The following is a 13,844-nucleotide window of genomic DNA, read 5'->3' as shown; positions in this document are numbered from 1 at the left end:
CCTTCTCAGATTCTACAATCCATTATTATTTAAAATTGTGAATAATTTTAAATTATTAAGTCAATTGAAAAATAATGACCTAAAAATGAGATGCTTCATTAATTTATTTTTATTTAGGCATAAGTGTAATATTTTATTGAGATATTCATGATATAATAGTTTTTATCTCAAAGTGAACATTTCAATTTTTATGCCATATATGCAAGGCTGTATATACACCTCCATTGATGATATCTGTTTGCACACTAGTGCATATGATACATATGCACTATCATGACGTTGTTCCAAGAGGAAGTCAACCCCATTTGTGAGGACTTGGCAGTTATGGAAATAAGAGCAAGGATAAAATTTATTCCTGCCATGTTGCTGTTGTTCTTGTGCTAAGAAGTTTATACTTGCTCTTCCTCTCATTTATCAACAACTCCACGAAAGTGATTCCCAAACTTCAATGGTGCTCATAACAACATTAGGGTCTTGATCCAATGCCTGGATATAATTCCCCAGGAGTCTCATTCTGTAGATGTGGAGTTTATTTTTAAAAGTTTTCCTAGCAGTTCTGAAGGATGACAGACTGTGCTATCAACCATGACCTCATAGAAAAGAATCATTGTGTAGATGATGAACTGCCTTATATGACTAACTTTACATATGTAGGTATTAAAGCAGTGGGGGCTATAGGTAGAGGGTGTTGACACCTAACTTTCTAATGGGAGGAAATAACTTCAATGTATGTCATGCTCACAAGCATTAAAAATTCAAGCTCAGCAAGAAATATGTCTACTATCCTTATCTCTGAACCTTTCTTCTTGATTTGCTTGACAAACTCAACTCTGTAGGTTCAGAGTTCCAAGCATACCAAATGTGATTCTGAAGGACACATCAGATGAGAATCTAAATCTCTAAAACTTTGTCATGTCCACTTCATAAGGGTGCCTGCTCCCTGGAGATAAATTGAATAATATCAACACAAACTTCTTAGAGGAGAAAAATGACCTTTGACACTCACACAATACAGAATATATTTAAGAATGACACACTCCTCAACTGAGGCAGAGGTCTTAGCATTGAAATAACCCATGTAAGGAGATTTTGTTGCAAAGGAGAATATTGGAGCTCAATAGAAAAAAATTATTATGAAGAATGAAAATAATTGGCATAAAGGGATTCTGACTAAGTAGACGTACAGAAACTTGCTACAGACTAGTAAAGTTGAGCCAGTTTCAGAGGGTACCTGGTAGGAAATGATCTCGATTAGATATGATGGGTGCTCAGATAGAAATAAAGACCATTCTTGCTCCTCTGATTTATCAGAATTGCTGCTTGACATAGGATGATACCAGTATTTAGAGAGCATTAATAGATACTTGGAGCTCTGAATCAAGCCATGTCAGGTCTTATTTACAGATTCAGAGAATAAAGATTTCAATCACTTATGAACATAATGATTTGTTGCTTTCTTTGAATTAAGTATCCTTCACTCTTGGTGGAGGAAGAAATGGATGGATAACTAACATTTAAAGCATCTTGAAAAGCCATATAAAAACCAATTATGGTAGAAGTGTCTGAAAATACATATACACATAAAAGAAACACAAGTCAGTCATCTTGTAATAGAGGAGATAGTGTACCAACTAAACATGATATGTTACCAATTAAAACCTAGTTCTAAGAATGAGTTTCATCTCTTTGAATCATGATGTGGTATGTCCTTTGGTATATGTGTTCTTTTACTGGTGGATGAATAAAGCTGTATTCACCTATGGTCAGTCAAAATACCACTAGGCAGGAAGTTTAAACAAAGATACATGGAGAGTGTACATGGACTTGAGGAGATCTTGTGTCATCTCTGAAGGAGAAAGTTGCCAAATCATTATCAATATGCTGCAGCACGTGGCAATACAGAGGTTAATTTATGGTGTAAGAGCTGACATGGAATATGCCCGAGTCATTAGCCAAACAGTGTTGTACTTAATAGAGTATCTGTGTGATTATTTAGGTGGGGGCCATCATGAAATGAAAGTGCAGTCTCCATTTACATAATCATATGGCCTGTCTTAGTCAGTGTTCTGCCATTACAGAGAGACGACATGACTGTGGAGACACCTATAAAGGAAGATAGTTAATTGGGTCTTACAGTTTCAGGGGCATTGACCATTGTTATCATGGCAGGGAGCACAGCAGTATAAAAGCAGGCAGGCATGGTACTAGATAAGTAACTGAGAATTTCACATTCGAGTGATACTGGACTTGGCATGTGCTTTTGAAACCTCAAAACCAACTCCTAGTGATGTATTTCCTCCATCAAAGCTATACCTCCTAATCCCTTCAGATAGTTTCATTGACTAGTGAACAAGCATTCAAATCTGTGAGCTTGTGGGAGAGATATTCTCTTCCATATCACCCAATTCCCCTCCCTGGAACCATATGCTTATAGCCACATCAGAATGCAGAAATGCATTTAATCCAAATTAAAGATATTCTGTAGTCTGTAAAAGTCTCAACACCATTTAAAAGTCCAATATTCAATAATCCAATAAAAAAATGGAGTACAAACCTAAACAGAGAACTGTCAACAGAGGAATCTAAAATGACTAAAAGATACTTAAAGAAATGCTCAACATCCTTAGTTATCAGAAAAATGCAAATCAAAACAACTCTGAGATTCCATCTTACACCTCTAAGAATGGCTAAGATCAAAAACACTGATGACAATTTATGCTGGAGAGGTTGTGGGGAAAAGGGAACACTCCTGCATTGCTGTTGGGAATGCAAGTTGGTACAGCCCCTTTGGATGTTAGTGTGACAATTTCTCAGAAAATTAGGAAACAACCTTCTTCAAGACTCAGTAATACCACTTTTGGGTACATACCCAAAGGATGCTCAATCATACCACAAGGACATGTGCTCAACTATGTTCACAGCAGCTTTTTTTTGTTGTTGTAGCCAGAACCTGGAAACAACCTAAATGCCCCTCGACCAAAGAATAAATAAGTAAAATGTGGTACATTTACACAATCTTGAATTTTGCAGGTAAATGGATTGAGCTAGAAAACATCATTTTGAGTGAGGTAACCCAGATCCAGAAAGGCAATTATCACATGTACTCACTCATAAGTGGGTTTCAAACATAAAGCAAAGAAAACCAGCCCACAAATCACAATCCCAGAGAACTTAGACAATGATGAGGACACTAAGAGAGACATACATGGATCTAATCTACATGGGTAACAGGAAAAGACAAGATCTCCTGAGGAAATTGGGAGCATGAGGACCTTGGGAGAGGGTTGAAGGGGAGGGGAGGCAGAGAGTGGGGGGGCAGAAAAATTATATAGCTCAATTTAAAAAAATTAAAATATGCAGTGTTCAAAGTCTCTAATACTTGTGTCATTGTCTTTATTATTATTATTATTATTATTCTTTTATTACTTTAAAAAATACCAATCCAAATTCCCACTTCCTCCCCTCCTTCCACTCTCTCCAAATATCCTCCCCTTCCTCCCCCTCTAATTCTAAGAAAGGAAAAGGCACCCTGCCCTGTGGTAAGTCCAAGGCCTTCTCTACTACATCTAGGTTGAGCAAGGTATACATCTATAGAAAATAGGGCCCCAGAAAGCCAGTACATGCAGTAGAGACAAATCCCAGTACCACTGTCAGTGGCTCCTCAGTCTGTCCCAACTGCCACCCACATTCAGAGGGACTAGTTTGATCCCATTCTTATTCACTCCCAGTCCAGTTGGAGTTGGTGAGCTCCCATTAGCTCAGGCAAACTGTCTCAGTAGGTAAACCCCTCACTGTCTTGACCTCCTTGCTCATATTCTCACTCCTTTCACTCTTCAAATGGACCTTGGAAGCTCAGTCCAGTGCTCCGATGTGGTTCTCTGCCTCTGTTTCCATCTGGTGTTGGACAAAGGTTCTATGGTGATATTTAAGATAATCATCAGTCTAACTATAAGGCAAGGCCAGTTCGGGCACCCACTCCTCTATTGCTTACACTAAGAGGCCATGGATGCAAGCACAGACTACTATACCCAGCAAAACTTTCATTGTGTCAATGTCTTAACTGTAACCCCTTGTAAAATTAAGCTTAAGAGCAGATAAAATTCTTCCAACATACAATGGCACAGGATATACGTTACCGTTACAAAGGCAAAGAAAGAGAATATAGTGAGGAAATACTGTACCAAAAGAGAAATTAACACTGGCAGGGGAAACTCCAAATTCTACATCTCTATGACTGCTATCAAAGTGTTCTTCAGATTTCCAACTCCTTTTAATTCTAAATGCCTCCAGGTACTGATTGCAATACAATGTGAGTGACTGTCCCTAACCCACCAGGATGGGTCCTGAAGCAGTAAATATGGTAACTTTGAATTGATGCTGTGTTGGGACAATGAAGAATGCCAGGTAAATGGCGCTTCTAGATGGCAGGCCCATGTAACATCCAAAAGAGAAAAGTCAGAGAGTTTCAAGAAATGCAGCCAGAGCCTGATATTTATTTCCCCTCTTGTACTTCAACCTTGAAAACCACTTGCCCCTTTGAGGTTCATATCTCCTAAATGTCTTGGGATATCCAACTGTATTACACATGGACATATGGAAACAGGGCATCCCAAGAGTCTGTGTTCTCTATGATCCAACCATAGCTGAGGAGTAAACACAAAACAGAATGCACTGATTAAGTCCTGCCAGGGATGGTAACCAAAGCCGCCCATTCTAACTGAGAGGGCACATCACACATCTTTTCCAGAAAGTGTAATCAGAAAGCAAGAAGCTCAGTATACTGTGATCCAAAGCCTACAGGACTGCTATCCAACTTGCTTTGACAAGGTTCACCAAGTCAGCTTCCTGTTGTCCAGAGAGGAATCCCACAGCCATGCCAGAGGGAAAATGAGAGGTTATCTCTCAGAAAGAGCCTGAAGTACTAGTGCTTGAAGAATTATTCATGTCAGTAACACAGCCAATCAAAGGGAGAGCATGACTGAGGGACGGGCTCAAATGGGTAGATATTTGAGATTTATAGCATGAGTAAGTTACTGCTGTGTCAGACTCTGGAACCTCAACAACCTCTGAGGAGTTGAGACCGTGGAGTGGACTAAGGCAGTGGCCATCACCACAGAGAGGTAAGACCATGACTTTCCAAGGCAGAATGTCAGGTACTTGTGGGGTGGGGGTTGAGAGACTCCAGGGAAAATCAAGTAAAATGCCAAAGACAATAGTCTAACCCTTAGCAACCCTGGTGTGTGTAGTGTAATGGGTAGGAAAGGTAAAGAAGACACTACATGCCTTATGGGTCTGTTTTTATAGGGAGGGTCTCATTACATAAAAGTTTGGGTCTGACTCCAGAAATTTACACAAGTAACCATCACTGGCACTTGCTGGTCTGGAAGAGATCATCTCTTGCACATAACCCCAGAATGGATCTGTTTTCAGTTCACATGGACAGACTTAGTAGCAGATGGTATGTTCCTATCAAGTCTTTTGGGCAGTGTTGCTTTTGAGATCCTGCAAGTTCAGAAACTGATAATCTCACTATGAACTTGGTATTGTACTCCACCTACTCCCATGGTTCTGGCCACTTGTTGGTTTTTAATATGATACTATCCTCATATAGGTAGTGAGTTGGGAGTTTGATTGCGTATTCTCAACAGCAGAACACAAGTAATAATAAATGACTCTTCCAACGTTCTTATAGAAGATATTTCATGAAGTTTCATTGAAAAGGGGAGGGGTAAAGTCAAGCCTACCACTTTCTGTACATTAAAAATGCTTATGTTATCATGTAGTCTCAACTGTTGACCTATTTTGAAAGTAGAATCCAATACCATGTGAGAGAATTTTGCTTGGTATAAAAAATGAGTCAGTGATATCCTAAGAAAATGGTTGTCTTTTGCTTCTGTTTTTCACAGAGGATGGAGACTAGTGAGATGCAGTTCACCAAAAGTTTTCACTGCTAGAATTCTGGGGACAGGCTCTTCATTTTATATTGGATCAAATAAATACCAGTGGATGACTCAGTTCAAACACATCCTCGACCTTTTCTACAATCTTTTAAAAAATATTTGGGACAATAATTCAACAACTTTTCTTGACCACATATGGATTAATTTCTTATGAAGGAATACATCCCATGTTCCTCTTTTTGGGTCTGGCTTACCTCACTCAGGATAGTGTTTTCTATTTCCATCCATTTGCATGCAAAATTCACAAAGTCCTTGTTTTTTACTGCTGAGTAGTACTCCAATATGTATATATTCCATACTTTCTTCATCCATTCTTCAATTGAAGGGCATCTAGGTTGTTTCTAGGTTCTGGCTATTACAAACAATGCTGCTATGAACATAGTATTGTTGTATGATAAGGCCTCTCTTGGGTATATTCCCAAGAGTGGTATTGCTGGGCCCAGGGGTAGGTTGATCCCGAATTTCCTGAGAAATCGCCACACTGCTTTCCAAAGTGGTTGCACAAGATTGCATTCCCACCAGCAATGAATGAGTGTATCCCTTTCTTCATAACCTCTCCAGCAAAGGCTATCATTGGTGTTTTTGATTTTTGCCATTCTGACAGGTGTAAGATGGTTTCTTAAAGTTGTCTTGATTTGCATTTCCCTGATCGCTAAGGAAGTTGAGCATGACCTTAAGTGTCTTTTGGCCATTTGAACTTCTTCTGTTGAGAATTCTCTGTTCAGCTCAGTGCCCCATTTTATAATTGGTTTGATTAGCCTTTTACAGTCTAGTTTCTTGAGTTCTCTATATATTTTGGAAATCAGGCCTTTGTCAGTTGCAGGGTAGGTGAAGATCTTCTCCCAGTCAGTGGGTTGCCTTTTTGTCTTAGTGACAGTGTCCTTTGCTTTACAGAAGCTTCTCAGTCTCAGGAGGTCCCATTTATTCAATGAGGCCCTTAATGTCTGTGCTGCTGGGGTTATACGTAGGAAGTGGTCTCCTGTGCCCATGTGTGGTAGAGTACTTCCCACTTTCTCTTCTATCAGGTTCAGTGTGTTCGGACTGATATTGAAGTCTTGAATCCATTTGGACTTGAGTTTTGTGCATGGTGATAGATATGGATCTATTTTCATTCTTCTACAGGTTGACATCCAGTTTTGCCAGCACAATTTGTTAAAGATGCTCTTTTTTTTCCATTGTATACTTTTAGCTCCTTTATTGAAAATCAGGTGCTCATAGGTTTGTGGATTAAAGTCAGGGTCTTCTATTTGATTGCCTTGGTCGACTTCTCTGTTTTTATGCCAATACCAAGCTGTTTTCAATACTGTAGCTCTGTAATAGGGTTTGAAGTCAGGGATGGTAATGCCTCCAGACAATCCTTTATTGTATAAAATTGTTTTGGAATAAGAAGACATAAAAGCATTGCTGTAATTATGTCTTCATTTCTCTCTCTAATCCAGGTTCTTCAGATATGACTCCTACTATCTTCCTGGTTATCCTGTGCTTAGGAGTTGGGTCACGTGTTTCGGCACTTGATCCCAGTTTGGATGCTGAATGGGAAGAGTGGAAGATACTCTATGAAAAATCATACAGCCTGGTTGGTATCCTGGAAACTGTCCAGAAGGGCCCCAGAGTGCAGCTGTCTAGGCATACATGGGTCATACATGCCCCACCACAACTACCACCACTGAGGTTGCTTAATCACAACCATTGTGAGCAATGGGTAGCCAGATTCCCTTTTGTCAGTATGAGGAGAAGGTGTGACTCTTGTGTCCTAGACTAGCTCTCCTGGGACTCTAATCACCTGGGCAGCAAATCCACAACATCAGCTCGTACAGGATTTAATTATAAAGAAATGTCACCCATTTTTGTTCTTATCCAGGAGGAAGAAGCACTGAGGAGAACAGTATGGGAAAAGAACATGAAAATGATTAAACTTCACAATGGGGAGAATGGCCTGGGGAAAAATGGCTACACCATGAAAATGAACGCCTTTGGTGACATGGTGAGTGTGACATGCATTCACACTGTGTCCTCTTGTGTGTTTTACATAGTCTTTTCTTTTATAATCATTTATGTACTTTTCCTTGAAGACTGATGAAGAATTCGACAAAATGGTCGTTGCTTTCCCAATGCAAACTCACAAGAGGGGGAAAGGCATCTGGAAACGAGCTCTTAGCGGTTTGCCCAAATTTGTGGATTGGCGAAAAGAAGGATATGTGACCCCTGTGCGGCACCAGGTTTGACAGTGCCACCCACCCTTCTTCTTAAACCATATTGAAGAGGAAAGAAATTAGTGTTTTTGTTCTCTTATTGAATGAGGAGAGATTTGCAATTCATTTTTTAAAATATATATTTTCTTCTTTGAAATCTTCATACATTTTCCAATATATATTGATCTTGACAGTTCAGTAAACAGATTCTCCAGATATGAACTTCTACCACATGTCATTGTAGAGTTCACGTCCCTTCTATTGTCATTAATAACCGATAAAAGCAAGAAGTCTTTCACAAATGTGGTGGGAGGACCCACAGGAGCATGTGCACACTACCAGCATCCAAGTTTTCTTTGAGACTGACAATTCCTTTCTAGGCATCTGTCAACTGCCAGTTTCTCATGTTCACAAATTATTCACCTGTCTATGTTGTTACCTGAGTTAGTATTTGTTTGTGAAAGACCATATTTTCTTCACTCTAGGGCAATTGCGGTTCTTGTTGGGCTTTTGCTGCAACTGGTGCCATAGAAGGACAACTGTACAAAAAGACAGGCAAACTCATTCCTCTGAGCGTGCAGAACCTAGTGGACTGTTCTAAACCTCATGGCAACAATGGCTGTGCATGGGGTCACATATACGCTGCTTATCGGTATGTTTTGCACAATGGAGGTGTGGAGGCTGAGGCAACCTACCCATATGAAAAAAAAGTAAGTGGACCTCATGTTATTTCAGCTCAACCTGTAGCGAGGAACAACTGTAGATATGATACACTTCTGCAATCAGATAAGATGGTAGAATCTCTCTGTACAGTATCATCACAGCCATTAAGTATCATCCTTTGCATAAAGTTTTGCTATCATGATATTGGTATGACTGTCTTCCATGTACATCGAGAAGATAGAAACTATTAAACATATAATACAGATCTCTGGAGCAGTAAATTTTCTAAAGGATAGGGGGAACTATTGGTTGTCATTGAAGACAAGAGAACTTATTTTCAGTTCTAGATCTTTTAGTACCATTTCACTTCCTGGAATGAATTACAATAACCCAGACGTTTGTGTGCTCAGCTGCAAATTGCCAAGAGTTGGAAGAAACTGAGTCCTTTATTTCTTCACCTTTAAAGGGAGGACCATGCAGATACAACCCTCAGAATGTAGCTGCTAAAATCAGAGAATATGTGGCCCTCCCAGAAGATGAGGATGTCCTAATGGATGCTGTAGCAAATCAAGGGCCCATTGCTGCTGGAATGCATGTGTATAAGTCTTTTTCATTCTACAATGAAGGTTAGCATATTTCCTTCGAATGAAGAAAAAAACTGTGACATCTCTGTGTTATGACAAGTTCTAAGACTTGTTAAGTAAAATATGATGCGAATGGTTAAGTTTCTGGACTTTACTCATCTCCAAATAGTAGTCCTGAGGACTGAATCTCTCCTGATGCACCCTCGTATGAAAGCTAATGTATCCTATTTAAAAAACTTATGGGTTAGCTGAGTTTTCATCTCTTCTCCATTTCATGGATGTTTTAGTTGTTTATAGAAACTGATTATTTGAAATCAAATTATACCAGAGCATTTTGATTAAATAATTCATGCCTTCTAAGTTTAACTTGGCATGAGACTAGTAGAAAAACTACAAAGTTCTGAGGAGTCAATCCATATGCATGCAGACGATAGCTATCAGTAAAACTCACTACTTTGGATTTCTTCAGTTTTCTGTGAAACTGTCTCTCTCTCTCTCTCTCTCTCTCTCTCTCTCTCTCTCTCTCTCTCTGTGTGTGTGTGTTTGTGTGTATGTATGTATGTATTAGCATTCTTGCGAACAATTCATCTAGCTCAAGTCTGACTGTAGTTTATATTGAGTTCAAGCATGATTGCAGTTTATATTTAGCTGAAGTCTGATTGTAGTTTATATAATTTCAGAGACTGTTGAAATAGTTCTACTGTTGGTGGCTGTGGTCACTCCCAGGTGTCCTGTGCATTTCACATCGGCTTCTGTTATTTCCCAGGCATTTATCATGAGCCAAACTGCAGCAGTATTGCTGCGAATCATGGAATTCTGGTGGTTGGCTATGGATTTGAGGGAAATGAAACGGATGGTAATAACTACTGGCTGATCAAGAACAGGTATGAATTGCCCTGAAAATCTGTATTTGAAATTCCAGGGGCTGGAGTGATGGTTCAGTGGTTAAATGCACTGGATCTCGTCCAGGAGATTCTTCCAGGCATCAGTTGTTTCCCAGTCATTCTATACCTTCTATATTGAGGCAGTGTTTCTTGCTGATCTAATAGTTCACTATTTACTCTGCCTAGCCAGCTTGTTCTTGGTTATGTTCTGTTTCTGTGTCCAAAGAATGTGGGTTACCGGCACACTATAATGTCAATCTGGCCTTCCCGGGGCTCTTGAAACTGATCTCAGCTCTTTTACTTTCTCAGCTCTCATATAGCCCTAAGAACTTACTAACAATATGTTATCATAGAATTCCCAACGCTTCACTGGTTTCGAGGCTGTCAATGTCATGTATGTGACATTGATTTTCTAAACTATGATACATTTGAGAGTTCTGAAACATGTAACGTTAGAAAGTCATCCTGCTGTGGTTTTTACATGCCTGTGTGAAGCACCTCTTGGTACTCAGGAATAGACCCTCTGCTTTTCCTGATCATTTTGTTAGGTTGGCCTCTTGCCTATTGTAATAAATCCAGCATGTGATAATATCTCTACTAAATAGAATATGATTTCTTTCAGCTGGGGAAAAAGCTGGGGCATGAACGGCTACATGAAACTTGCCAAGGACAGGAACAACCACTGTGGAATTGCTTCATATGCCCACTACCCTCTTGTGTGAGCAGCCTGATACCCACGTGGAAGCAGTCAGCAGGAGACTGCATTTCCAGAGAGGTTAAATCCACTTCAAAGACCAGCCTTTGCTTAGTGTGTTAAACTGCTGAGTTTCTCAAGATCCACACTGCAGTGTGAATTCTGGGAGATTTCAAGTATTTGAAATTATAAGTTTTGTAACTGCCTCTATCTAATGAGTGCTTATGATTACTGCAGTAACTTTATTTTTAATTTTAATGCTTGTGGAAATAAAATCATTTAAAAATTAAAATTCAAGTATCATTTCTAGTTATATATATATATATATTTTTGTGCAGTTACTTTTTTGTTGTCAAACATGCAATTCACCTTGAAGTGGGACTCAGTGTTGTGCTGGTGTCTGGAAGAAACAGTGGGTAGGTTCTTCTTGAAGAATGTACTGTTCATCGCTCTGGTTTGCTTTAGGGATTCTGTTTATCCACCAGCAATCCTGCTCTGAAGGAATCTATGACAATATCTGGATTTGAAAGTTTTAGCTAACTAAATGTGGAAGTCCACAGAAGTAGCTTCATTCTACCTTAACTGAAAATCAGAGAGTTCATGCCTATTCTTTCTCCTTCACGGCTATTGACAAGAAGATTGGCTTGAGGTGTGTCTACTAATAAAATATTTTGACCTAGGGTGTGGTTACTTGGTTCTTTGGGTATTAAGATGACCCACAGAGCGGGATATGTTGCACATTGACCAAAGGTCTGAGAGGTCAGATATATTATGCTTCTTCAAGGAGATGACAGGATGTTTGGCCCAAGGAGTGACTGCCTTCAGGATGCTTGGTCTAAGGTGTGATTGCTGCATGTCCTGCCTAAACAACAGAATACTTAACTCAGAAAGAAGTTTCTTGATGCTTCAGGCACTGAGGCACATAACTGCTCTATTTCTTCTGTGTATCATGTTGAAGCAATCTTTTGACTTCTTCCCCTACCTTTGGATTTTGTTATATAAGTATATGGAAAAATAAATGCAGGCAAATTCAGTATTCATTGAATTGGCATTCCAACTGTTTTCTGTGAGTCTGTATCTCTGTTCCTTTGAATATTTCTAATCCACATGCCCCTACCCTGGAACATGTGAACCCTGTTGAGGCTGGACCCTGACAGATGTTGTCCCAATGCTGGACCCCAGTTTCAGTTCTTGGCCCCTCTCTGCAGTGCAATGGTACCATGAGCTCCTTCACTGCATTGAATTGGGCTGAGACTCTCCCTCATTCATTAATTAACTTTGTGTTGGCATTGACTGGAGCCTAGAAACCCTACTAAAGTAGGCTCTAATAAGTGTAACATAGCTGAAACACATGACAATGACAGAAATAGCCTTTATAGCTATGAAAAGAATTCTTAAAGGAGGAATGAAAAGGCAAATGAGGAGAGAAATGGTGTGGGACAGTGGTCTGCATTCTGTCAATTATATATTAAATAAATGCTGATTGGTCAGTAGCCAGGCAGGAAGTATAGGCAAGACAACCAGACAGGAAGTAGAGGCAGATCAAGGAGAACAGGAGAATTCTGGGAAAAGGAAAGTTCTTTCTATAGTCCTGTCCCATCCACAGAAGAAGCAAGATGTGACTGCCCCTCCAAAAATGGTACTGAGCCATGTGGCTAACATAGATAAGAATAATAGGTTAATATAAGTTATAAGAGTTAATAAGATGCCTGAGATAATGGGCTGTTGTAGGAGCTGCGGGTCTGCTTTTTGTCCCACCCAGCTCCCGCACAGCTAGATTTACACCAGAAATAACAACACACAAACTGTATTCTTTTAAACACTGCTTGGCCCATTAGCTCTAGCCCTTACTGGCTAATTCTGATATCCCCATCAACCCATCTCTAATAAACTGTGTAGCACCGGTCTTACAGGAAAAAAAAAACAGCATGTCTGACCTGGCGGCTTGCTTCATCACTTGTGCTCGAGAGAGTGGAGCATGGCATCTCTGAGCTCACTTCCTCTTCCTCCCAGTATTCTGTTCTGTTTACTCCTCCCACCTATGTTTTAACCTATGAGGGCCAAGCACTTTCTTTATTATAATTAACCAATGACCTTCCTCCATCAATGGGCCAATCAGCTTATAACTAATGTATACCTCTGTGTGATTTCTTTAGGACCTAATGATTGAGGGACCAAATGTGACAGAAAAACATCTGACAACAAACGGTGCCCAACATGGGGTGATTGCATCCACATAAGCCTGAGAGAGCTTGGAAAGTTATTCTAGATAAAAAACAATAGAGTTAAACATGGCTTCTTAATAACAGCATTTTTTTCAGATGGGCTCTTCTTGCTAGAGACAAGTGCTCTCATTTAAGAGAGGCTTCCTGACTCAGCTTGAGCTGTAAAACCTTGCAGCTCTTTCAAAATGTCCTACCACAAAACACTTAAATGGTGTTGATGAAATACTGACTGCATGCTTTTTGGTTTTCAGCTATAGCAGAAAAAAAAAACTGCAGATGCAGGCATAACCAACAGAATACAAGACATAGAAGAGAGAATCTCAGGTTTGAAGATCCTATAGAGGAAATAGATTCGTTGGTAAAAGAAAATGTTAAATCCAATAAATTCTTAACAAAAACAAAAAAAAACAGCCCTTCCCTCTTTGACCACATAACATCTCCCAGCCCAGCCTGTTCGGGGCTCTAGGACCGAATCCGAATCAGCAGGGCAAACGGGAGGGTGCTAGCTCCTTTGTCCCCACTAGCCTGCCTGCAGCGAGCTAGGTAGGTCCTTTGTTTACGAGATACGGCAAGCAGCAAGGAGTTCCGGTCCAGGCACCAGGAGAGACATCACTGGGGTGAGTGAGTTTCTGACCGTGGCAG

General features: G+C 39.9%; 2 protein-coding genes across 3 annotated transcripts in view; both read left to right on the top strand.

The window, feature by feature from the left end:
- Positions 1-5,039: 5,039 nt before the first annotated feature.
- On the top strand, positions 5,040-11,274 carry LOC126502969 (cathepsin Q-like). 2 transcript variants are annotated; one of them, XM_050144387.1, is made up of 8 exons: positions 5,040-5,120; positions 7,400-7,536; positions 7,822-7,944; positions 8,033-8,179; positions 8,638-8,862; positions 9,282-9,441; positions 10,166-10,283; positions 10,906-11,274. In XM_050144387.1, the coding sequence occupies exons 2-8, from the start codon at positions 7,411-7,413 to the stop codon at positions 11,003-11,005; spliced, it is 999 nt and encodes a 332-aa protein (XP_050000344.1). In that variant the 5' UTR covers positions 5,040-5,120; positions 7,400-7,410; the 3' UTR covers positions 11,006-11,274. The 2 variants fall into 2 exon arrangements, with proteins under 2 accessions (XP_050000344.1, XP_050000345.1); XM_050144388.1 differs by having other exon boundaries at positions 10,080-10,283.
- LOC126502967 (cathepsin Q-like) overlaps positions 5,047-13,844 on the top strand; it is an 87,760-nt gene continuing 78,962 nt past the window's right edge. The window contains exon 1 of the mRNA XM_050144385.1: positions 5,047-5,120. The gene's annotated coding sequence lies outside the window, so the exon portion shown is untranslated. The remainder of the gene's footprint in view (positions 5,121-13,844) is intronic.

Source organism: Alexandromys fortis, unplaced genomic scaffold (genome assembly GCF_014885135.2).
Source record: "Alexandromys fortis isolate MF-2015 unplaced genomic scaffold, M_Fortis_MF-2015_v1.1 scaffold_1, whole genome shotgun sequence".
Classification (NCBI taxonomy): Eukaryota; Metazoa; Chordata; class Mammalia; order Rodentia; family Cricetidae; genus Alexandromys; species Alexandromys fortis.
This window is presented reverse-complemented; position numbering and strand designations above follow the sequence as displayed.

Excerpts from the sequence above, each read along its gene's own strand:
- LOC126502969 (XM_050144387.1), top strand. The coding sequence starts at position 7,411 with ATGACTCCTACTATCTTCCTGGTTATCCTGTGCTTAGGAGTTGGGTCA. Across the intron at positions 7,537-7,821 it reads ATGAAAAATCATACAGCCTG|GAGGAAGAAGCACTGAGGAG; the intron begins GTTGGTATCCTG and ends GTTCTTATCCAG. Across the intron at positions 9,442-10,165 it reads TTTTTCATTCTACAATGAAG|GCATTTATCATGAGCCAAAC; the intron begins GTTAGCATATTT and ends GTTATTTCCCAG.